The following is a 23258-nucleotide window of genomic DNA, read 5'->3' on the forward strand; positions in this document are numbered from 1 at the left end:
AACATAGGATGCACACAGTAGTGCTAGAGATAGAAGTAGAAGTGGCAGAAGCACACACTCATAGCACAGGACTAGCAAATACTGAAGTGTAGACCTGGATGGAGATAAAATTAGGATGCAGAAAGGATAAAATCCATAATTATCAAACAAGGATTAGTGGCACAAGTCAGTGCTTCTTAAAACAGAAAACACTGTAGCAATGATTTTATTAATTTGTAGTCACCCTGAAATAGTGACCCTTGCAGCAAAAATGTTTGTTAATATTGGTGGTAGCATGATAATCCTTTGGACAGCAAACATCCCAAATTGAAAAGTCACTTCAACACAACCTCATGACAATTCCCACATCAAAACAGTACTTTATTTTGCAATTTTGCCTCTTTACTCCCACAAAAAGATCTTTCAGCTGTCAAGTATACAAGGCGAAGAAATGCTTCTCAGTTAGCAAGCTAGGTGCATATGGTGAAGTCTCCACAATACACCTGTACATATAATCAGCTGGATTCCAAGTCTGTAATTGGAAACTTGGTTCCCAGGACCTTGTGTAGCTCACTAAAGTCTACACTACTAGGTTAGCTTATTAATTCTGCATATTCCAGGGCTGATCAATGTGTCAACCTGAAGACAGACCAAGTATTATAACTGAACATGGCAAAAGGTTCACTCTACTAACTTCACATCATTATTTGATGTCAAACAATGAGGCAAATCCCAACAAGTATATACAAAAACCACCTTTGCTTTTACAAAAGACTTTGTTTCCCATACTGATTAATTCAGGCAGCTAACTCATTGGTTTATGTAACTTTATTGAAGAAAATAAAATCAATTACTAGGAGAGCTATTAGTTGATCATTCATCCATTGACAACTTGCATCATTTATTCAGTGCTATATTAAACTGCTGTGGAAGATAGATTAACTAATAGCTCCAAGCATCCTAACAAAATTTAAATGAGAATTACAAAAATGTTCCGAGACCCTATTTTGGAATACAAGGGATGTTGGACTTCCAATCTCCATTCTCTGTAGAACAAGAACTGGTCATTCCTTTATTGACATGCATAAGATACATCACGTGTTCTGTTCTGATGATGCTACAAGTTCTGTACCAATTCTCCAGCCATACCAGTTATGAGCACAAGTATGTCATGAAACCTCAGTCTCTAACACTGGAAGGTTTTAAAACAAGATGGATGAAGCTACAGCAATGCTATTTCCTGTGATGTGAGCAAACTGAACATCCATCTCCCCTCCCTTTGGGTGATATCTTCAGAAGAACTGTTAGAGCAGTGAGGAATGATTTCAATCTCATAACCAGGTTAGAGTGAAGACATTGGCCACAACACACATGCTCCATTTAAAGAATTCTGAATCTTGGGCAATTGTTCTTGTATAACTACTTTACAAATTCTAAAAAGCAGTTATTGTCCAAAGCTGGAAGAGCTAAAGTCTTCTCAGATGAGCATGTGCATGAATGGATAGAGGTAAATTAAAAAAAAAAAAAGATGAGGTCTGATAGGGGAGCAGCCGGATAAGAAAATCAAAAAAGAACAGTAATTTAAAGTTTATTCCAGCTATAATGCAGGTTATTCTGACTTAAGGTAGCATCACATGGCATACTTCTGAGTCCATTCCCGAGATATTCTGTTGTACCTTGAAAAGGAAAAAAATGCTTGTTAAAAAGGTTGAATTTTTAAAAAATATTATCTATATGTTACATATAGATATACATACATATCAGAAAAACCTGAGCCAGCAATAAAAATGTAACATATTATGAGGCTCTGTGCTAACCTTTGACTATAATAAAGTTTTGATCTGACATTACATAGTTCTTTGCAGTAACTCCTGAACATAATCACTTATACTAACTTTACAAAATATTTAATGTATTCCAATGAAATCTGAAAAAAATTTTTTTTTTCTAAAACAGAAACAATATATAAGTCAATAACAGGAATACCCCACATCATTTTGAAAATGGTTACCAATGAAGAAAATCTACTTGGCTTTCTGAAAATGTGAAGGGAGGTTTTACCAAGTGGTCATGTAAAAAAGCCATATTCTCTTTAAAAGTCTAGCTTTTTTCTTAGTACATAATATTCTTATTCAAAATTTTAGGATAAATTGAGTAATTCATTTCAAAAAGCAAGACAATTTTTATATCTTGTTTTTTGAATGAGATTACTTAATTTATTTGATTAAAAGTGTTAAAGAGAATATAAAAACCAGGAAATCAGAATTCTTGATGTGTATTATCCCTATAATTTCCTATGATTCAAAACAATTCTACTAGCTGGTATCAACTCCAGTATTCACTTGGTCATTTGGATAGCATTAATAAGAGTGCGAACCATCAACATAATATTTTTGCCACTTTTTAAAGTTTTGCAGTAGATTCTGGACAAAGCACACTTGCCAATTTTGATCTAGTATATAAAAGTACACAGTATTGCATATTAGAAATCACGTAATATGCAAGTATAAGTGGATTTTTTTTTCTAGCAAAACTTCACACAAACATCACAAAACCAACCCTTAGATACTAAATATAATCAGCCTCTCACATAAGCACGGAGTGTGAGAGAACTGTGCAGAACTCCACTGAAATCAAGTCAGTGCTAATTTACATGCTCCGTTATTATGTTAGTGTCTACCTATACATGCCTATAGGCTTTTTTACTTCTGAATTTAATCTGCCAAATAGTTTAAATTATAAGTAGCGTCACATTTGTGCTGAATAGGATCCAAAACACTTACCACCTAAGTGCATTTCTCCAGAACCAAGAAATATCTACAAAACCTTTAAATATTTGACTATACTCATCTAATCATGCAGATAGGCTTCCCACACTGAATACAAATCAAGCAGTTAAAACTTTGTATTTTCAGTAATTTGAACAATCTTTTGTTAGTTAATCCAGTGCCTTAAGCATGCTGCACTCAAGTGCTGAAGTACCCACATCATTAATGCACTATGAAGTGCAGTCTTACCCTACAGCATAGCGTATTTCTCTGTCCACTCTCTTGCTAACCTATTGTACCTAATTAGATAAGTATATTTAGTAACAAAGACAAGCCAATACAGCCCTATTAAATTTATCTGGCAGATTTAATTGCAAACACAAAGCAAAATTACTAATAGATAATTTTGATGTAACTAATTTAGTTTGAAAGAGAAATATCAAAGTAGCGCGCAACTTTTGTTCCACCCAACTCAAAACTATTACCAGCGTTCTCATTTATAAATTGTCCATAGCAATTTTAAACTTGAAAGTAATTTTGTATAGTGTAAAATTCTATTCTAGCATGCTACTAAAGCTTTCTAGATTAAAAAACACACAAATATTTTACTCAATTCTGTTTTAAACAGCAGCCATTACTCAACTGTTCTCTAATCACATTTCACCACTATATCATTCCCCCCCCCCCCAATAAAACCCCAAAGTTATATTTACTTGTCTCTGTCTGTTTTATAGATGCGCGCAATCTCTGGCACTAGGGGATCATCTGGATTTGGATCACATAACAGTGAACAAATGGATAAGAGAACTGAAACAAATAGAAAAGAGCATATAGAAAATTGTAAATAGTTCAAAGAACAAGTTATTTACTTCTGCATGTGCAAGTAGAACAAACAGTCCAATTTATTTTACTTCAAAAAGATTGCCTCTAGTTTAAAAAACAAAACAGCCTAACTTGATGACCAGAAACGTTATACTTAGTTTGTTCAGCCCCCATGTAACCCTGCACCATACTATTCTGAATATTTTGATAAACCAAATTGTTTGAGTTTGAATTCATAGGGCTTGCTGATCTGCATGCCAAATCAAGATTTTTTGGCTTCTTGGTAATGTTAAAGCCGTGTAGGTCTAAAAAATAAAATTAATTGCTTTGCCTAGCAAAAAGCCACTCAGCTTCTCTTTTAATGACTGAGCCTTATGCCTTAGAGATATCTGTTCTGTTTCAACAGGGACTGGCAGCTTTTAACATCAGTGAGAACATGGAACAATTGTATAAAATTAATAACAACAATAATGATGTGATAGGGAAGTAAAACTACAAAAAGCACAACAGCCTCACCATGTGACTGCACAGTTCAAGCATCAACTGAAGCTAAACACCTTGAATTGAATTCCACTTTGTTCATATAACTCTCTTCCTATTAATATTTTTGGGATCTTTTTCTGAAAAAATGGAGAGAAATCTGTGGGACAACTGCATGGCTAGGAAAAGTACTGGTGGATAGTTGCCTCAAACTAACAGTCAAATATCATGCTAAAATAGAAAGGAAAGTAAGACAAATTCTAGTACATACAGTACTAAAAGTAAAAATTCCCCTGCACCTGCGTGATAGTCATTTCTGGCTCTAGGGGCAGTGCTCATCACTATTCGAAGATGTCTCCATGGTCTTGTGGCCGGCATGACTAAACTCTGAAGGTGCATGGAGCGCTGTTACCTTCCAACCAATTTCTCTACTTGCATTTTTTATGTGCTTTTGAACTGCTAGGTTGGCAGAAGCTGGGACAAGTAACGGGAACTCACTTCGTTACGCAGTGCTAGTGATTTGAACCGCTGAACTGCTGACCTTCTGATCGACAAGCTCAGTGTCTCAGCCACTGAGTCACTCCATCTCACATACAGTACTAAGAATGTGCAAAATTTGTCAATGTAGGAAAAAAATATTCTGTAAAATTAAAAAACAAATCCTTTCAAACCATATTCCATGGGCAATTCAGAATTATCAAAATAAATTCTTCAATCTAGAAGCAAGGTAATTCTCTGGGTGGTTCGAACCCAAACCATAGCTTTTTCAACCAGAATACTTTGAATCATTTCAATTTGCTAACCTGCCCTTGGAATGACATGATCTGGGAGGAAACAAAAGATTCAGGAGTTCTCTAGAATATTATGTTCCTGGAATGACAAATTTTGTATAATCTACATATAAAGCACACACATTCAAGCTGCTTGTCAATAAAATACAAAGAAATCAATAACATAAACTTTCATCCAAATGCACTTACCTTTAGAAATAGTTAAAGCAGGAGACCACTGTGACCTTAGAATGTCAAGACAAATGCTGCCATTACTGTTAATATTTGGATGATAAATTCGTGTTGTAAATGCAACCTAAAAAATTGAGATCAATCTGCAATCAATATACAGATCCTTTTCAGATTAAAAATGCTAGTTCTCAATATTTAGAATATACATAATTCTGCTTAATAATTTCAAAGAGAAAAATGCTTGCTTGTTAAACTGCATATAAACTTATTTTTTTAAATATGCATAGCTTGCAATGTAATTCTACAAGTGGAATCATTACAAGGTATGTAAATTCAATTCCATACAACCCCTATTTTTCTAATTAAGAAAAACCACTCTTGTCAGTTTCTTCAGAAATATACTCAAGGTTGGTGCAAAATCTAATGGATGCTATATCACCTTTCTGTAGGTTTGGTACTTGAAACTACATGGGCAGGGCTGTGAGCTCTTTTGTACTGGGGAAAGTATCAACATAAAAATATTATATTTTTATCATTTGGAAATATGTATCTTTTCAATAAACTCCCAGAACTATTTTTACAATGTTTCTCAGGCCGGTAAGAAAAATTCACAATGATGTTACACATGAGACTCAAAGTATATAGAAGGGTCAGTAGTCTAAACAGTGAAAAATGGCCATTATGTTTTTTAAAAGCCCACAGTACATTGTATATGACAGTCCAAATCTCCGTATTTAGCTTTATAAAGTTTGTCATTAATCTATAAAGGCCTGAAAGCATGTTCTAAAAACAGCAACTGCAGCTACAATCATAAAGCAAATAAGGAATTCTGTAATTATATGAATGTAGCTGAAGGGTAAACCAGTGTAGAGATCTGAAGAAGCTATTTCTTTTGTTATGCCTCTTTGGCAAGCCAAAATGCTTTAGCAATGGTCAGAGTTGCCTATCTATCAGTGGTGGGATTCAATTTTTTTTTTTACTACAGGTTCTGTGGGTGTGGCTTAGTGGGCGTGACTAGGCTTGGTGGGAGTGGCAGGGGAATGATACTGTAAAATCTCCATTCCCTCCCCACTCCAGGGGAAGGTTACTGCAAAATCCCAATTTCCTCCTGATTAGCTGAGACTCAGGAGGCAGAGAATAGATGGGGGGGGGGGGCAGTAGGAGGTGGTATTTACCGGTTCTCCAAACTACTCAAAATTTCCGCTACCAGTTCTTCAGAACTGGTCAGAATCTGCTGAATACCACCTCTGCTACCTGTGCAGAGATTCAATGTTTTAAATTAAGTTTCCATTTTTACTTACCTTAGGTGGCTTGAAAGGGTAGTCTGTAGGGAAATGAATTGTCAGAAAGAAAACACCGCCTTGATATGGACTGTCATTCTGACAAAGAAGAAAATTCAGAAGTTAAAAATTTCTGTAGGAACTACAGTTTAGGAGACACTGAAAAACTATAGTAACTAACTAAAAGTAAAAGTACCTGCAGCAAAATGACTCATATACTAACATTTAAAAAGCACACTTTGACTACATTAACAATGGGATGCACATGATGATAAGCTGACATCAACATTTCCTTCTGCATAGATAGTCCTGGAAATTTTCAAGAATATAGCTACATGTTTCGACATAGTAGAAAAGACAACAATGACATTTATGGACGGCTTTTGCTGGTATCAATATTGTTTCATGAATATTAAATCTAACCATGAGATCAGTTTCATCTGTAACATTACACTGATTTATAGGCTACAATACAGTTTATTTTATCATGATGTACAAAATTGCTGTAAGGAATAAACTCTGACTTAAATAAAAAGTATGATGTGCCGTATTTTTCAGAGTATAATACGTACCTTTTTCCCTCATAAAAGAGGCTGAAAATCTGGATACGTCTTATACACTGAAAACAGCATTTTTTGTCTCCCGGAACTCCGCCCTCTTCACCAAAATGACCATGCACAGCTTTTAGAAAGCTTTCAGAGATCTGCTAGGGGCTGGGGAGGGCAGAAATGAGTGAAAACTGGCCCATTTTCCCCCGCCCCCAGCAGCACTCTAGAAGCTTCTTAAAGACTATCCATGCCTCTTTTTTTTGGTGAAAAATGGGCCATTTTTTGCTTGTTCCCCTCCCCCAACCTCCCAGGAACACTCTACAAGCCTCCTAGGGGCTATTCATGCCCCTTTTTTGGAAAAAAATGGGACCATTTTCATGAAAAATGGGCCATTTTTGGGACGTTTGCAGAGTGCAAAAACTTTTTTAAAAAAATTTCCTCTTCAAAACCTTGCTGCATCTCCGAAAAATACGGTAAAGAAGTCATTATAGTTTTTCACAGATACAGTGTTACACAAAGAAACTATCTTACTGAAAGTGTTTTTAAGAAGCTGTAAATTTTATATCACATATAACATAATAATGTGTTTCTGGAATAACTTTTGAACAACTGACTTTAGAATGAATGTTAATAAAATTGCAGTACTTACAGGACCCATAATTGTAGCTTGCCAATGAAACACTGAATAACAGAGTGAAAAGGGAAGAGAAAAAAGGGGGGAAATGTTATTTAAATGTTCATGAAATCCCCCCCCCCCAAAAAAACCCACCAAACCATATTGGTTTACAAGAACCTGTTTAAAAGAATCAGTATTTATTATTAACAACTTACTGTCATCTCCAACAGGGCCTGCAGAACACTGAGCTGGTGGGTCACGAGCCAAGTCACTAAGTTCCTGAAATAAAAACAATACTGTCAGAGAATTACATATTTCTGCCCCTTGCCCCTCCAAAGCATCAAGTCAGACAAATGCTTTTGTGCACCAGTTATCAAAAGAAATCAAACTTGATCTCACATCAATAAACTAATCATATGTATAACAATGCAATTATAAATATTAAAAGCACTGTGGAATTGTTCAAACACTGCAAATATTTTACACCCATCAATAAAGGGAAGTCTGAAACACTTTTGCACACCCAGGCCATGGCATTTTAGATACAGTGCAAAGAGAAACAGAAGCTCTGTTTGCCACCTAACTTTACCTTAGGCACTTATTGGTGAACTAGGCTCTATACTACAAATAAAAAGAAGCTACATTTTAATTTAGTTTTCAAGCAATCTCAATGAAACCTAGGAAAATTCATATTTTCTCACAGAAAAGCTTTCCTTCTTTTTCAAGAATGTCAACCTTGACCTGAAATATATTTTAAATTCTGTGGCCCTATCGTAGAATTCTTGAACGAATTAGAATTTTTCATAATAGCCGGGGCAGTGTACGGTTGAATATTAAAATTGTATTACAACTTATGATGGTTGATGAAAGGAATTTTTTTGACATTAAGAAGTGGGGACACAAGTAAAAGCAGTCCAAAACTGGAAGGCTATACCCTTAATTACTAATTATCTGAATTCTTAAGACAGAAATAATTTTAAAAAGAAACAATGTTTAGTAGTTTCTCTGCAACGGCAAATAGAAAGAATAAATAGCATCTAAAAGCTGCAAGTCATATACAGGGAGCCCTCAACTTACAATGGCAATTGGAACCAGAATTTCTGCTCCTAAGCAATATGGTCATTAAGCATGAATCCCAGAGTTATTAGGTGAGGCGACTTCTCACCAGCTTCCCGTAACCAAAGTCAGTGGACAAGCTGACAGGGAAGACTGTAAATGATGATCATGTGATGTTGTAAATGATTGTAAGTACAAACCAATTGCCAAGCGCCCAGACTGTGATCACATGACCACATGGGTGTGTATGACAGCAAGAACTCTGAAGACCATTGTAACCATTTGTTTAGCACCATCATATTTCCAATGGTTGTAAGTCTAAGTCTACTTGTGAAACTTTTAAAAAGGAAAGTAAAAGGCAACTATGGATGGTGTCTACACACAGGGGTGAGAAGTAAATATAGTACACTGTTGTGACTCAGCAGAAGTCTCCTGTGAGTCTTTTCGGGATGCAAGATTAACAATGCAGCTGGGGCTCGTTAGTGGCGTCTTTTGGTAATAAAAGGACATATGGTGCCACGCCCTGGTTGCAGGAGTCAACGTTCATTCATTCGTTCATCATGCATCGGTCATGGTTTGTTTGTGAGAGACACTTGGAGAAGTGATTTGCTTTCTGTAACCCTGATTCAAGGAGACACTTGGAGAAGTGAATTGTTTTGTAAGAGTTTTGTTTTGTTTTGTATTCTGTTATCTTCTGGTCAGAGACTTGATTTATGTTTATTTTTGGGCTCGCAGCCAGTCTGAGTCGAGAACTGATAAAGTTCTTCCCTTTTACGTTTCTCTGCCTGTCGTCTGTGAACGAGCGAAGAAGGGGGGACAGAACAGTAGACAAATCAAAACAACATTCCTAAAGCTACTTAGTACATAGAATGCTCAAAAGTCAGGCTTCATTGAAAACTATATAAATGATATTAAATGTTCAACTGGCTGCAATTTTCTTCTAAACACTTATATATTTGACACATGCTCTGAACATGTCTAAACACAATATTTTCCCTAAAATATTAATAAGCATTTTGTAATTGGCCTATAAAATTTGATCTTTATACAACCTGTATATAACTATAAATACAGCCTATGTGGATTTGTACAACATACAACCTAATCTCAAATCCTTTAGCGGTAGTCATGGTTTGTATATAACATCAACTATAAGAAAAACTGAAGGAAGCAGGGCCTCAGGAAGTTAAATTATTCATCTAACTTCTTCCATATGGATTTAAAAAGACATACTGTAAAACAAAGTATCAGCCTCCAGATTTAATTTTGTTTCAAATAATGCTTTGGGTTCCATGCGGACTTATAGACTTTTAAGAGCAACTATTAACCAGAGGCTTTTTTGGTCTGCAAGTTATCTACCTGTCTAAAAAAATGTAGTTTATCTGGGAAGCCCTATTAGAGTGATAATGCACAGAAACTATTTTGCAAAATAGACTGACTATACAGCATTTTAAAATGTTGCTTTGCTTTAAACAGACTAACCCAGTCAGGCCGACCATCAGTACCTCCATGAACCAACTGATCAAGTTCAAATCAGCACTTGGTCATAATAACCAAAAATAGACACACAGCTGTCAGCATATTCCATATCTCCCTCCATGTTATATTATAATAATTTTAATAAAATTTAAAAAATACATTTCCTTTTGCAGATGTTTATCTACTATATAACTCAAAATTCAACAATCACTTTGTTGGTTTTAAAATTTGCCTAAAAAATCTGTACAAAAATGGTTTTCAATTCTTTTAAGAATTCAAGACACATTTCATAGCCCAAAGCTTCGTAGATTATCTGAACTTTATACCTATCAGAAAGCAGAGATATGCAGTATTCCTTTCACTGAATCTTAAGCCTCTAATTAAGCAGATTTAACATCTTCAGCCTAAAGTCAGATAATCCCCACTCCCATCACTTGCTTTTTAGTAACATCTTGATTAAAAGGTTTTAAAAATCTACCTCTAAATACTGTTCATTTCTAGTAATCTTAATCTCTGTCTGTGAAGTTCAGAATTTATATTGATCATATGATTTTATGAGGAAATTAAATATCTGAACAAGACAGATATTTTTTTACTTTACATGTCTCTACCAAACTAAGATATAGGCTGAATTCCCAATGTGGGATTTATCAACATGTTTTTTGACACATGCCATGCTTTGACCCACTCATTTAAAATTAAAGGAATTTGTATGAAGTAGAAAGCTGGTATATTGCAAAGCTTCATCATCATTCTTATTTAAAAGGAGGTTCTTGTGTCCAACCAGCATTCCTAAAAAATACTCTAGAAGCAATCTCATCAGCTAAATAAAAGATGGGGAGGCACAAAAACTATACAGGTGCATATATTAACTTAAAGTCTGGTTTGAGTAATTGAAGAAAAAAGGTTGCTAGGATTACAATTTATTCTCTATTGAAAAATACAGGGAATAATAATTGCTAACAAGATGGTTCCCTGATTTCTCACAGTAGTTACATAAACTTGTTAGCTTTGGAAAAACATGTTTGTTTACTAAAAGTCTACATACATACTTTCCATAGTTGCAGGCTATATCACTTCATTCTAGAAAATACACATTTTTTAAGGTAACACTTGGTCTCCATTTATTAATACAACTCAAAAGGCACCCTCAGGCAATTTGCTATAAAGTGAAAAAGAAAGGGGAATCAGTATCACATTACAGTAGGTTGCTACTAGTTACTGCATGAGTTTCCAAAACTGCCATTATCTTAGAAATAAGCAGTTATGCTTAAATATATGTTTACCCTCTACCCATTTTTCTTAGAGTAGCATTCCCAAATCTTTCCAGCCAGAGCTCCCAGAGGGGGAGGCTGTTTTTGTGTGAGGGACAGTCGCATGCACACTCAGTTTCATTTATGTAAATGGAGCTGTGCCAGCACCCACCGTCTGTGCAAGTGGAGCTGTACGTACCGGCACTCACTGCTTGCATGAGTAGGGCTGCGTGCGCATCAGCCTGCCATCATATGGCCTGGTTGCAAACAGGCCACGGCCCGATAGTCCTAAATGCTGTAAGCATTTACTCATCAGCGCTGCTTATCAATGACAAATAAAGTGACAATTTCTCCCCGGTGTATAAAATAGACAGGATTTATAATCTTGGAAATATGCAGCATAACATTAAATATGTTCTGAGGAAATCTCAATACCTAACCTTGCTATCATCATTCCCTACTTAATACTGAAAATTAGGTATATGCAAATATGTAACAGCCCATCTTAATTCAATACTGAGTCTCTTAATTATCAGTTACACGTAGTCATTGACTTATGACTGGTTGCTTAGTGATTGTTGCAAGCAATAACCAACCTGAAAAAGGGGATTTCCACAAAGAAAAGTGAGTCAGCCTATTTTCAAACCACCAGAAGGCAAGGCAAGAAACAATGGATGGCAACTAAGTGACAATCTAGAACTAAGAAGAAATTTCCTAACAGTGAGAACAGTTAATCAGTGGAACCACTTGCCTCCAAAAGTTGTGGGTGCTCCATTCATTGGAAGCTTTTAAGAATAGACTGGATGGTCACTTGTTTGGAATGGTATAAGGCAGTGATGGTGAACCTTTTCAGTACCAAGTGCCCGAAGCGATGGTGCGCATGCCCACAGAGAGGGCTCTGCGTGCCACCTCTGGCATGCTGTCATAGGTTCGCCATCAGGGGTATAAGGTCTCCTGCTTAAAGTAGAAGACCTCCAAGGTCCTCTCCAACTGTTATTCTGTAACTCTGACTTAGTTTAGAAGTTCTGATGGTCAGACCCTCACCAGTCATATGATCAAGTTTTAGATGCTTGATAACAGATGCATTTATGCCTATTTGCAGCATTCCATAGTTATATGACATTTTACATTACTTTTGCAGAAATCAATTCTTACTTCCAGTTTTTGACAAAATTGTGCCCATAAATGAACCATTGATTCACTTAGTGGCAGTGGTATTTGCTTTATCACCGCAGTAAATTTGGGTTGGCCACACAACTGACCCGTATTACAACCATCACTTATAGGATTGTAATGGACAGGCTCCATTACAGTAGTATGTCAAAAACTACATATATCTTCAATGCCTTCAAGTAGAATACGGGATACAACACATAAGGTTATCTTATCAGCTTTTTTTAGGCAAATGGTAGAAATGCTAGTAAAACAAATACGCTGACAGGTCTTTAATTCTTAGAAATTTTCAAGGGCTCCTTTTTAAATAAGTAATAAATCATCTTATGTCAATTCAATCAGAAACGAAAATCTTGATGACCCTAATTTGATTTACCATATTTTTCAGAGTATAAGACGTACCTTTTTCCCTCAAAAAAGAAGGTGAAAATCTGGGGGTGTCTTATACACTGAATATAGCATTTTTGGCCTCCTGAAACCCTGCCCCCTTTTCAAAAATGGTCGTGCATAGCCTTTAGGAGGCTTTCAGGGTGCTCCTGGGGCTGGGGAGGGCTAAAATGAGCAAAAAATGGGCCGTTTTGTTCGTTTGTGCCCCCCCCAGCCCTCAGGAGCATTCTATAAGCCTCCTAAAGATTATGCATGCCCTTTTTTGACAAAAAATGGGCCCATTTTTGTGAAAAATAGGCCATTTTTGGGAGGTCTGTAGAGTGCAAAAACTGTTTTTTAATTTGCCTCTTCAAATCTTAGTGTGTTTTATATTCTGAAAAATACGGTAGTATGTCAACACTGATTGCAATGCAAAAGATCTCCCCCTCCACAAAAAAAAGTTAACTCAGCCTTTAAGTTAGCACTTATTAATTTGTCATTAGTCATAAAACAGCTTTCAAACCTGCACTCTTACAAGCATTATGCACTTAAAGTTACTTCTACTTTCAATCACCTAAAAATATCTAGAGTAGTCAATTTCTCCAATAAATAGTGTGGAGGCTCACATTTAACTAGATGTCGCATGGGGTAAAGATAATGGAATTACACAAGACTAGGCAACATCATCAGTGCACTGACAGGTGTCAAGCTCCAATTTATAATATGAATTTTCAAAATCATGCAACGTTATTCTTCTTACAGAGGCTTATATTATTGACAGTTACTGTTTGTAATCACTATGTAAGCAGAGGTGTCAGGAGTGAAAAAATTATAAAAGTTTAGGAAACTGTGGACAATACTGACTGCGGGATAGGAAACTGTGGAATTCAACTCCCACAATGTTTTTCTTATACTATGTATATGTTATTTCTTGTAAACTACCATATTTTTCGGACTATGAGTCACACTTCTCCCCCCAAAAAAGTGGGGGGAAATGTCTGTGTGACATAGACCTTAAAAAGGCCTGTTTTTGGCCTCCTAAAACACGCACACACCCCATGCTTCCCATTTTTGCCAAAAATGGGCTTTTTTTCACAAAAATGGGATGCACAGAGGGTTTGGGAGGTCTGCAGAGTGCTCCTGGGTGCTGGAGAGGGCAAAAACGTGATGTGGGGGGGGGGGGTTCGGGAGGCCTGTAGAGTGCTCTTGGGGGCTGGGGAGAGCAAAAATGGGATGGGGGGGGAGAAAAAGGAGGAAAAAGGAAAACACTCCCTTTATACTTATGGCAACCAATCCTAGCATAGATTATCTCGTGCATGAGCCAGCACTCTCTTACTAATCAACTACAACTGTGTGTTCTGGCCTATTGTATACTTTACTGTTCCAGCTACTAAATTCGATCTTTATCTATTATTGCCTCAATTTATTTCGGACATATTTGCAACAAACAGTTCTTGAATCATAAAAACTAGCTAGCATGGTCAAAGACAGACTAATGCTTCATACACATATATTTAAAATATGTTAATTCTGAAAGGCAAGAAAAAGAAATATAAACACTGTTCACTAGTGGAGTTTGAAGAACTGTGTCACAGATACGAGGATTCAGATACATTTTCAAAATGCTTTGGATCTCATGCAAGCACATCATCTTCTATTATTCATTAAAAGAGGCGAAGTATTTCAGAGTCCCTTACAAGCCTGTAAAAAATTACTTTAAAAGTCACCTTAGCTTTAATGGGAAAAAGTGAGATTGCTTTAATGAGTAGCAAAATGTGCTGCACTTACAGTCATACAACATCCAAAGCATATTTCAACACTTACATAGATCTATCAAAAAGTCTGTCCAAGGTATATGTTTGCAGAAAATTGAGACTATAGCATTATCATAAAGATTAATGTTTGAGAACAAAAGTACCAGTTAGCCAACATTGGCATTGCTTAACAAACATGAGCCATGTTACCTAATTCTCGCCCTAACCTTTAAGTGTACATTTTTGGAATAAATGATACCACCATTTCTAGGATATCTGGGTATTCTTAAAGACTGTTAGGTTTTCTGTCATTTTTTTAGTAATGATAAAATTAAATAGACTGGGTAAAGCAATAAAATTAAATAGAGTGGATTAAATAGACTGGAAAACTCTGCCATTCTGAATATTATGAACAGCAAAACAAAACTAGACCATAGTTACTCTTAGCAGAAGGCTAGGGTAATGAAAAGTCATTTCACATAATTAAATGAAGATTGTGAAAATGTTCTGCTGAGGAACTCACTTTACTCACTCCAGGTTTTAACTCTCAGGGAATAATATTTGACAATTGCTTCCAGATCCTGCATCTTGATGGAATGACAGTTGGTCTTATCTGATCTGTTGTTTAGAGAGGTTTGCAGGATTAGCCAGGATTGGGATTGGGTATTGTGATGTCCAATTGGCCTCAAGACAGAGTTAAAACTGAAGACCTCTGTGCTCCTGGTTCCCAGTTTCAATGAGTCAGGTCCACTGCAAAACACCTGAAAACAAGTCATATGGGGACACATCCTATCCCCCCCAACTCCCCAACCTCAGGAACCAGTGCTAGGGCGGGAACCTGCAAATCCTGCAAACCTCCCAAAACAACAGTTCAGGTAAAATCAACTGTCATTTTCTGAAGGAATTTTCAGGATTAGCCAGGATTGGGACATACCCAAGTTAACGTCCCTCAGGGGGAGTACTATTGGTCCTGGGCTCTTCATGCGCCACCACCTGTTGTAACATCCTACGACCAAACGCCTCATCAGCCGATGCAAAAGCATCTAACCTGCAGTGCCTGATAAAGGGAGACGGGGACGCCCACGTGGCAGCCCTGCAAATCTCTGCAATAGGTGCCTATGTGGGTACATAGGCCGCTGAGGTAGCCGCGCTCCTGGTGGAGTGTGCTGTAATGCCCTGGGGCACCAGGAGGTGCTGAACCTCATAAGCCAATGCAATGGCCAATTTGATCCACCTCCCTATAGCAAAGACACCCTCTTCCCCAAGGAAGACGGATAAAAGGAAACGAAGAATGCCTCAGATTTCCTAAAGCTCTCCGTGCGCCTCAGGTAAATGTGCAAGGCACGCCTGACATCCAGCCTGTGCCAAAGGCGTTCCCCATATGAGACGGTTCCGGACAAAAATCCAGTAATACCACTTCCTGTGATCTGTGAAAAAAGGAGTTAACCTTGGGAATAAAAGCCGGATCCAGTCACAGGACGACCCGATTATTGTGGAATGTGCAAAGGTCCGACCTGGAGGAAAACGCCTCCAGTTCGGAGATGTGGCGGGCCGAGGTGACCGCCACAAGGAACACTATGTTAAGGGTCACGAACTTCAGATCAACCGTCCTCAGAGGTTCGAACGGTGCTCCTGTCATTGATTGGAGAACCGTAGTGAGGCTCCATGTTGGAAACCTCTGGACTACTGGGGGGCAGAGATTACCCGCACCCTTCAGGAATCTCTTAACCAACGGAACCTGGGAGCCCTTTTCCCTGAATAATCGTGGATAGGGCCACTACTTGCCTCCTAAGGGTGCCATGTGAGAGCCCCTTATCCAACCCATCTTGGAGTAAATCCAAGACGTGCGGTACTGAAGCCTCGCAGGGATTCGTTCCTGAGACCTGGCATCACTCTACAAAGACCCGCCAGGTGGAATAATAAATCCTGGTAGTGAAACCCTTGCGTGAAGCCTCAATGGTGGAGATTATCCTCTGTGAAAACTGGGTGGCCCTCAGGCGCTCCCACTCAATCTCCACATGGCTAGCTGCAGCCACTGTGGCTTGAGATGCACCAGGTTCCCCTGCCTGAGGTCCACATCCCTCCCCAGAATCCTCCCCAGGTGTGACACCAACAGATACATTAGATCCACAAACCACACCCGGCACGGCCAATAAGGCACCATTAAGATGAGCTCCGCCATTTCTGAGATCATCTTCCGAACTACCCCAGGGAGAAGGGGAGGGAAGGCCACAGAATCCGAAGCGCATTGACACCCTGCATCCCTCGAGTCAGGAACTGAGAGAAGAAGCGATCCACCTGAGCATTCTGCGGTGTGACTAACAGATCCACCTCTGGATGGCTGAACCTGGAGCAGATGGTCTGGAACAGTTCCGGAGGAAGGCTCCACTCTCTGTGGTCGACCATGGCACGCTGAGCCAGTCAGCTTGATGGTTGTTCACTCCCGTGATGTGCTCTGCCCTGAGCGATTGAAGATGCCTTTCTGCCCAGGCGCCGAGTGCCATCGCCTCGGTTCGAAGAGCCCTAAAGTATGTGCCACCCTGTCAGTTGATGTGGACCTTCGCCGCCATGTTGTCGGTTAGCACCAAGACGTTCCGATCTCGAACATAGTCCTTGAAGTGCCACAGTGCCAAGTGAATTGCCCACAGCTCCAGCCAATTTATATTGTGCTGGAGGTCCAACCAGGTCTAATGGCCCTGTGCCATCCGGGACTCCAAGAGAGCTCCCCCCCGTACAAGCTGGCGTCCGTGGTCAGGATGAGGCACTCCGGCTCCCTGAACTCGCAGCTCTTGTGCAGCGCCGGGGAGAGCCACCACCTCAACGACAGCTGTACCTGCGGCATCACCGGAACCTTTTCCTCGGAATTGCTGGAGTTGGACCTCAGATGCAGGAGACGCCACTGGAGCAGCCTCGCGTGCAGACAAGTCCAAGGCACCATGTCTATGCAAGAAATGAATTTCCCCAGCAAGCTGGAGAGCACCACCACAGGAACAAAACGCTGACTTCTAACTTGTCTAACTAAGGCTACCAAACTAACCTTACAGTCGTGGGAGAGGAACACCTTCCCCAACCTGGAATCTATGATGGTCCCCAGGTGAAGAATCCTGGTGGTGGGGACCAGGGAACTCTTATCTAGGTTAACTGAAAAACCTAACTGTTGGAGCATAGACACCACTAACAAAATGTTCTCCCTCACACACTCAAACGCTGCCTCCTGAACCAAGATGTCATCGAGATAACATTGGATCCCGACGGAGCGCTCTCGGAGGGAAGCCACCACCACACCTAGGACCTTAGTGAAGGTCCGAGGCGCAAATGCCAGGCCAAACAGTAGGGCCCTATACTGATAATGCCTAAGTAAATAAGAGAACCTGAGGTATTTACGATGACCAGGGAAGATGGGGAAATGGAGGTAAGCCTCTGTCAGGTCGATGGAGGCCATGAAGTCATTGCGCCTGATCCCCGCCAAGATGGATTTAAGGGGTGCCATTTTGAATCTCCTATAGACCAAGTGAAAATTTAGAAGTTTTAGATACAGTATCGCCCTCCATCCTGCCGAACTTTTCGGAACGACAAAGAGGTTAGAATAAAATCCTGACACTACTTGGTCCAGTGGAACCGATTCCACCACCCTAATATCTAAGAGGTGTCGGATCGCCTGCCTCATGAGAGAACGTTTATCCTTACTCTTGGCGACCCAAAACGTCCGAAAGTGGTTCGAGGGAATGAAGAGGAACTCCAGGTGCAGGCCAAATCTGATGGTGTTCAGAACCCAGGCATCAGTGGTAAGCTCAGCCCAGGTGTTGGCAAACAGGATCAGTCTGCCGCCTATGGGTGGGGTCGCTATTGACCTATCTGCCCCGGCGGTACGGACTGCCACCTCCCCCCCCCGAAAGGGCCTCTTCCCCTGGGGTTCGAACCTAGGCCTATCCCTAGTGTAGGGCCTATCCGACTGACTATCTGATCTCAAAAAATATCTGCTGCTTTGTTGAGCTTCCTGATCTGACTGACAATAGGAATGCTTCCGAAAGTAAGGTGCAGACTTTTGCTCCAACTTCTTAGCAGGCATGGGCATGACCTTCTTCTTACTTTTGTCCTCAACGAGGATTGGGTCCAATGGGGCACCATAAAGGGAATCCCTGGAATAAGGTGATGAGGCCAGATGCTATTTTGCCTTGTTCTCAGCCTGCCACCCTCACAGCCACAAGAGACGCCAGGTCACCAAGGATGCCATCTCCTGGGAGGCATACTTCATGGCATGCAGAGTGGCGTCAGCAGAGAATTGTGCAACAGCAAACAGCTTGTTGAGATCCTGATGTGTACGCACCTCCTCTGGCGGAATCTGCTCCTGCATCTTCTGGAGCCAAAGGATAGCCGTGCGGCTGAAGAACGACACTGAGGCGGCTGCCTTGATTGCCCACACAGAAGACTGGAATGTTTTGCGAAGAGTCAGCTCCGCCTTCTTGTCATCGGTCTTCAGGTAATCAGCCACATCGTCGGACACCACCGTAGACGTGGAAGCCAATGCCACCTCTGGAGGGTCAACTGTGGGCACCTGCAAAGCCTCAGAAAAACTAGGCTCCATGTTAAAGAATCTCCTATCACTGCTATTAGAGTTAGGAAATGTCCCTGGCTTTTCTCACTGCTTCTTAACTACTTCTAAGAACAGCTTAGGGGCAAGGGATATCTTCCTTCGCTGGAGGAGGCTCTGAGTAAACTCGATCCTCCAGCTACTTTTCTGGGCCACCTTCCTTGGCACCTGACTTGACGCTCTCCGTCTCACCCAATTGCACTGTGGCTCTGGCCTTGCATAACAGTGATTTGAACAAATCCAGGGGAAACAAGCCTGAGAATGCTGGTGCTTGAGGCTTTGAGGGATCCTCATCATTGGACATATCTACTTCTCTCTGAACCTAACCCCCAGCCATGCAATCTTCACTACCCAGAGAAGGAGAAATTGGCCGGCGCACACCTGAGGGGGAGGGTCTTGGCCTGGCCTGCGCTGCCCCCCCCCCCCAGTGGCTTTTGCCACAGTTGCCGGGCTCGCAGTCCCCTTCTGTAACCCAGTAGAAATTCCACGTGAAATTGCAGAGGAAATAAACCTCTTAATGCTTGCAGGAAGCTGCTCCATGTCTCTAATGAAGGAATCCTCCTCTCCCACTTGTGCAGTCATCAGGCTGTGGAGCCAAGGATGGCCTAGTGGGATTATCCCCCCTGCCCCCCCTGCATTGAAAGGGATCTCTTAGATAGGGGCCCTGTTCTACCATGGAGGGGGGAGGGGAAATGTCCCCTGCATATTCCGATATATACTGGGGAATCCCCCCCTTGGAGGAGACCTAGACCTAGATCTAATGGGCGATCTGGACCTCAGGGAGAACTAGGCCTACCCCTCTGTTCAGCCCTGGACACCAGCTTTTCCAGGGTCCTGTGCCTCCTTTCTTCATCTCTTTGTAAAGCCTTGGAAGGCTTCCCAGCAGCCATGGTCTTTCACAGCCTTGCAGAGGCTGTGGGCCTTTCCCGGATCCGACTGGAAGTTCCCTCCCCAGGAGACAATGCGGGGGAATCAGGCCTCTCCACACCATGTGCCATGACACAGTGTCGGGGGCTTCTTCAGGCTCAGCCCACCCGACCAGCAGCACAAACCAGCTTCACTCAGTCACTCACGGTCTCCACGCGACGATTGCAGCCGCCGATAGACCTTTCCAGACCCTTTTCAAACCATGCGGCTGCTGGCAGCACCATGAGGCGCGTAATAATATCCAGCCTCTAAAAGCCCCAACAAGAAGTTTAAAACCCTTACCGGCGGCCAGGAGCAAGCCACACCAAGGGGAGGCTTCCAGGAAGCAGATGGAGGCAATAGGGGGAAGGCAGGGAGGAGGAAAATGTAGGATGGCACTGGATTGCTTTTTGGAGTAGCACAGAGGCGTGGCTTCAGTTTTAACTCTGTCTCGAAGCCATTGGACATCACAATACCCAATCCCAATCCTGGCTCATCCTGCAAATTCCTCCAGAAAACTACATGATGTGAATGTTTTCTTTATGGCAATTACAAATGGTTATAAACTATTTCAGGAATAGAGTCAACAAATCTCAAGCTATTTTGGCAGTTCTTTCTCAATAGTCATTACAGGGAACACACCAAGAATGACTACTTTTACTAGTACAATATTGAGAAAAACGAGTGGTATAATACATCACAACACACTTCGGCACTTGTTCTATGAATCTGAGTTTTCAGCAACACAAAATCTTGAATTAGGTAATAGGCAGTGGAAAGGGATATGTGTTATGGCTAGACAGAAAAAAAACCTAAGATAGTACTGACTGTCCTGCAAGACAAATCAGGAATAACTAGATTTGGATGAATCAGCCTTACCTAAGACTGAAGTAGCAATTAAAATTGAGAAGTGTGGAGCGTATATGTATATGCATGTAATGTATTCTAATATTAATGGCCTTGCTCTTGAAGAACCTCTTAACCAAACATTCTGGAATACTAAGTCTGACATTTTTATAAAATGAATCAACTACAATTGAACTATGATCTCTCCTCCTTAGTGCCATAAAATACAAAGCTACTCATTAAAGATAGGTGATAGCAAAATGGAGGCAATGCACTGAATTACTAAATTGATTAATAAACACAATGCTCTTTTATAGATTGGTTTGTTATCACTATTGTCATGAGTTATTTGTTACAATTATATATATAGAAATATATTTGTATAAATGTGATTTTAAACTTCACCAGTGGTTTTGTTTGAAAATCTTACTTTTAAAATGCCAATAATATTCTTATAGCAGGGTACTTTAAAATATAGTAATATGTTGTTTAAGAATAATAAGCTACTTATTATTAAAATCAAGTCCTCAGCTAATTTAAGGAGTGACAACTATAGGAATAACACCATTAAAAAAAATTCATTGTAAGGCTGTAGGATTGCTGTGTCAAAAGATTTACTTATTCCATTATTATTAATAGCCTCAAAGACTACTTGATTCAAAATTATACTTTGAAACAAAATGGTTCACAAATTACAGGGCAAACTCCCTATGGACTGAGGTGGAGCAAAAATCACAGAACATAAACCAGTAGGTTTCAGCATGAGGCATTTCTATCACAACTAAGATTTACAAGTCTTGAATACTTCATAGATATGTATTAATCCACATTGGATTATGTAAATGACTACTACAGAATTTAAAATGTAGTTCTGGAATTGTAAGGATGTAACACAAAAAAGACTATTGGAAATCAAATTAAGAGTTTAGGAAATTCTGCTCTGCCCCTTACCCTTTCTTATGTAATGAAGACTCACTGTGGAAGTTTTATCAAAATAAATGCAAAAGTCAGATATTTTAGCTAAAAGGAATTTGCAAGAGTGTTGTTTCTTTTTTCAAAGAACCTCAGCATGTCCATATACTGATTAAAACCGTTCAGCAGTCAGTATTTGAAGACAGAAAAGTTCCTTGGATAATGCAACCTAGCATCTCTCACCTGAAGTGGTTTCAGGTGCCAACACACCTTTTCCTAGAATTGCACAGGCTGTTTTAAGTACTTGCAGAAAGAAGTTATAATTACATAATCCAAAGTGCCTTTTTACCTTCAAATCCAAAGTACTTTGGTGGTCTTACAAATTTAAGCAAAGCAAAACATGGAAACCTATGCAAGTCAATTATTTAAAATAGTGCCACTACAAAATAATCTGAAACATTCCAGATATGTAATTCAGTAATGAAAATGAGGAATAAAATATTTTATTTTACAAATGTCTCTTTCCCAATCGATTATTTTGACTTCTGAAGGAAACATCATCATCCAATCAGTGTATCATTATTGCAATAGCCCTTAGACTTATATACCGCTTCACAGTGTTTTACAGCCCCGGAACAACCTGGGTCCTCATTTTACCCACCTCAGAAGAAAGGAAGGCTGAGTCAACCTTGAGCCTGGTGAGATTCGATCTGCCAAATTGCAGGCAGTCAGCAGAAGTAGCCTGCAGTACAGTACTCTAACCACTGCACCACCACAGCTCTTACTTATGCGTAACCAATGTAAAAATATATTGTACTATAAGCAACTATCATAATTGAGGCTACTCCAGTCAGTCGCTAAATTGGAAATCACTGTGCTTTCTGCAGAGATAAGATCACAGATAAGTCCTCGGATTAGGACCACAACTGAGGCAGAATTGTGGTTTTAATTTATTACTATTATATGTCAGGTCACCACACAGCCAGGCTCAGTTTTATGACTGTTTTTATAACAATCATTGAGTTATCACAATTGTTAAGCAAATGACAAGGTTTTAAGTCTAAATCCAGCTTATCCAATGGATGTTTACCAGAAAATGGCAAAAAATGTTGCAAAGCACTATCATGTGATCGTGGGATTCTGCAATGTCATAAATGCAAGCCAGATGTCAAATGCCTGAAATGCAATCATGTGATCATGGAAGGGGTACAGCAGTCATAATTTTGAGGACAGGTCATAAGTAACATTTGAGTCTGTTTAACTTTGAATCGTCAATGAGCATTCAGTTGTATGTTCAGGACTACCTGCACTGTTTCACTTCTTTGGTTTGTGTTTGCCTGCTAACCACTCCCCTGCCCTTCAGAATGCTGGGTACCTGCTTATTATCTTGTACATATCAAAAACAATGTGATTGCACCAATTGCCTGGAGCTTCCTCTGCAGTGTGTGTGTCAGAAAATTACCTACA

The 23258-nt window shown here is 39.8% G+C and overlaps 1 protein-coding gene across 2 annotated transcripts in view; it reads right to left on the reverse strand.

The window, feature by feature from the left end:
- Positions 1 to 789: 789 nt before the first annotated feature.
- UBE2D3 (ubiquitin conjugating enzyme E2 D3) overlaps positions 790 to 23258 on the reverse strand; it is a 29873-nt gene continuing 7404 nt past the window's right edge. For both annotated transcript variants that reach the window (XM_032223846.1, XM_032223845.1), the window contains 6 exons: positions 7671 to 7734; positions 7489 to 7520; positions 6313 to 6390; positions 5030 to 5135; positions 3461 to 3554; positions 790 to 1655 (listed from right to left, as the gene is read on the reverse strand). In XM_032223846.1, the coding sequence (XP_032079737.1) occupies positions 1610 to 1655; positions 3461 to 3554; positions 5030 to 5135; positions 6313 to 6390; positions 7489 to 7520; positions 7671 to 7734 (420 nt within the window). In that variant the 3' untranslated portion in view covers positions 790 to 1609. The remainder of the gene's footprint in view (positions 1656 to 3460; positions 3555 to 5029; positions 5136 to 6312; positions 6391 to 7488; positions 7521 to 7670; positions 7735 to 23258) is intronic.

This window comes from Thamnophis elegans, chromosome 9 (genome assembly GCF_009769535.1).
Source record: "Thamnophis elegans isolate rThaEle1 chromosome 9, rThaEle1.pri, whole genome shotgun sequence".
In the NCBI taxonomy this organism is placed as follows: Eukaryota; Metazoa; Chordata; class Lepidosauria; order Squamata; family Colubridae; genus Thamnophis; species Thamnophis elegans.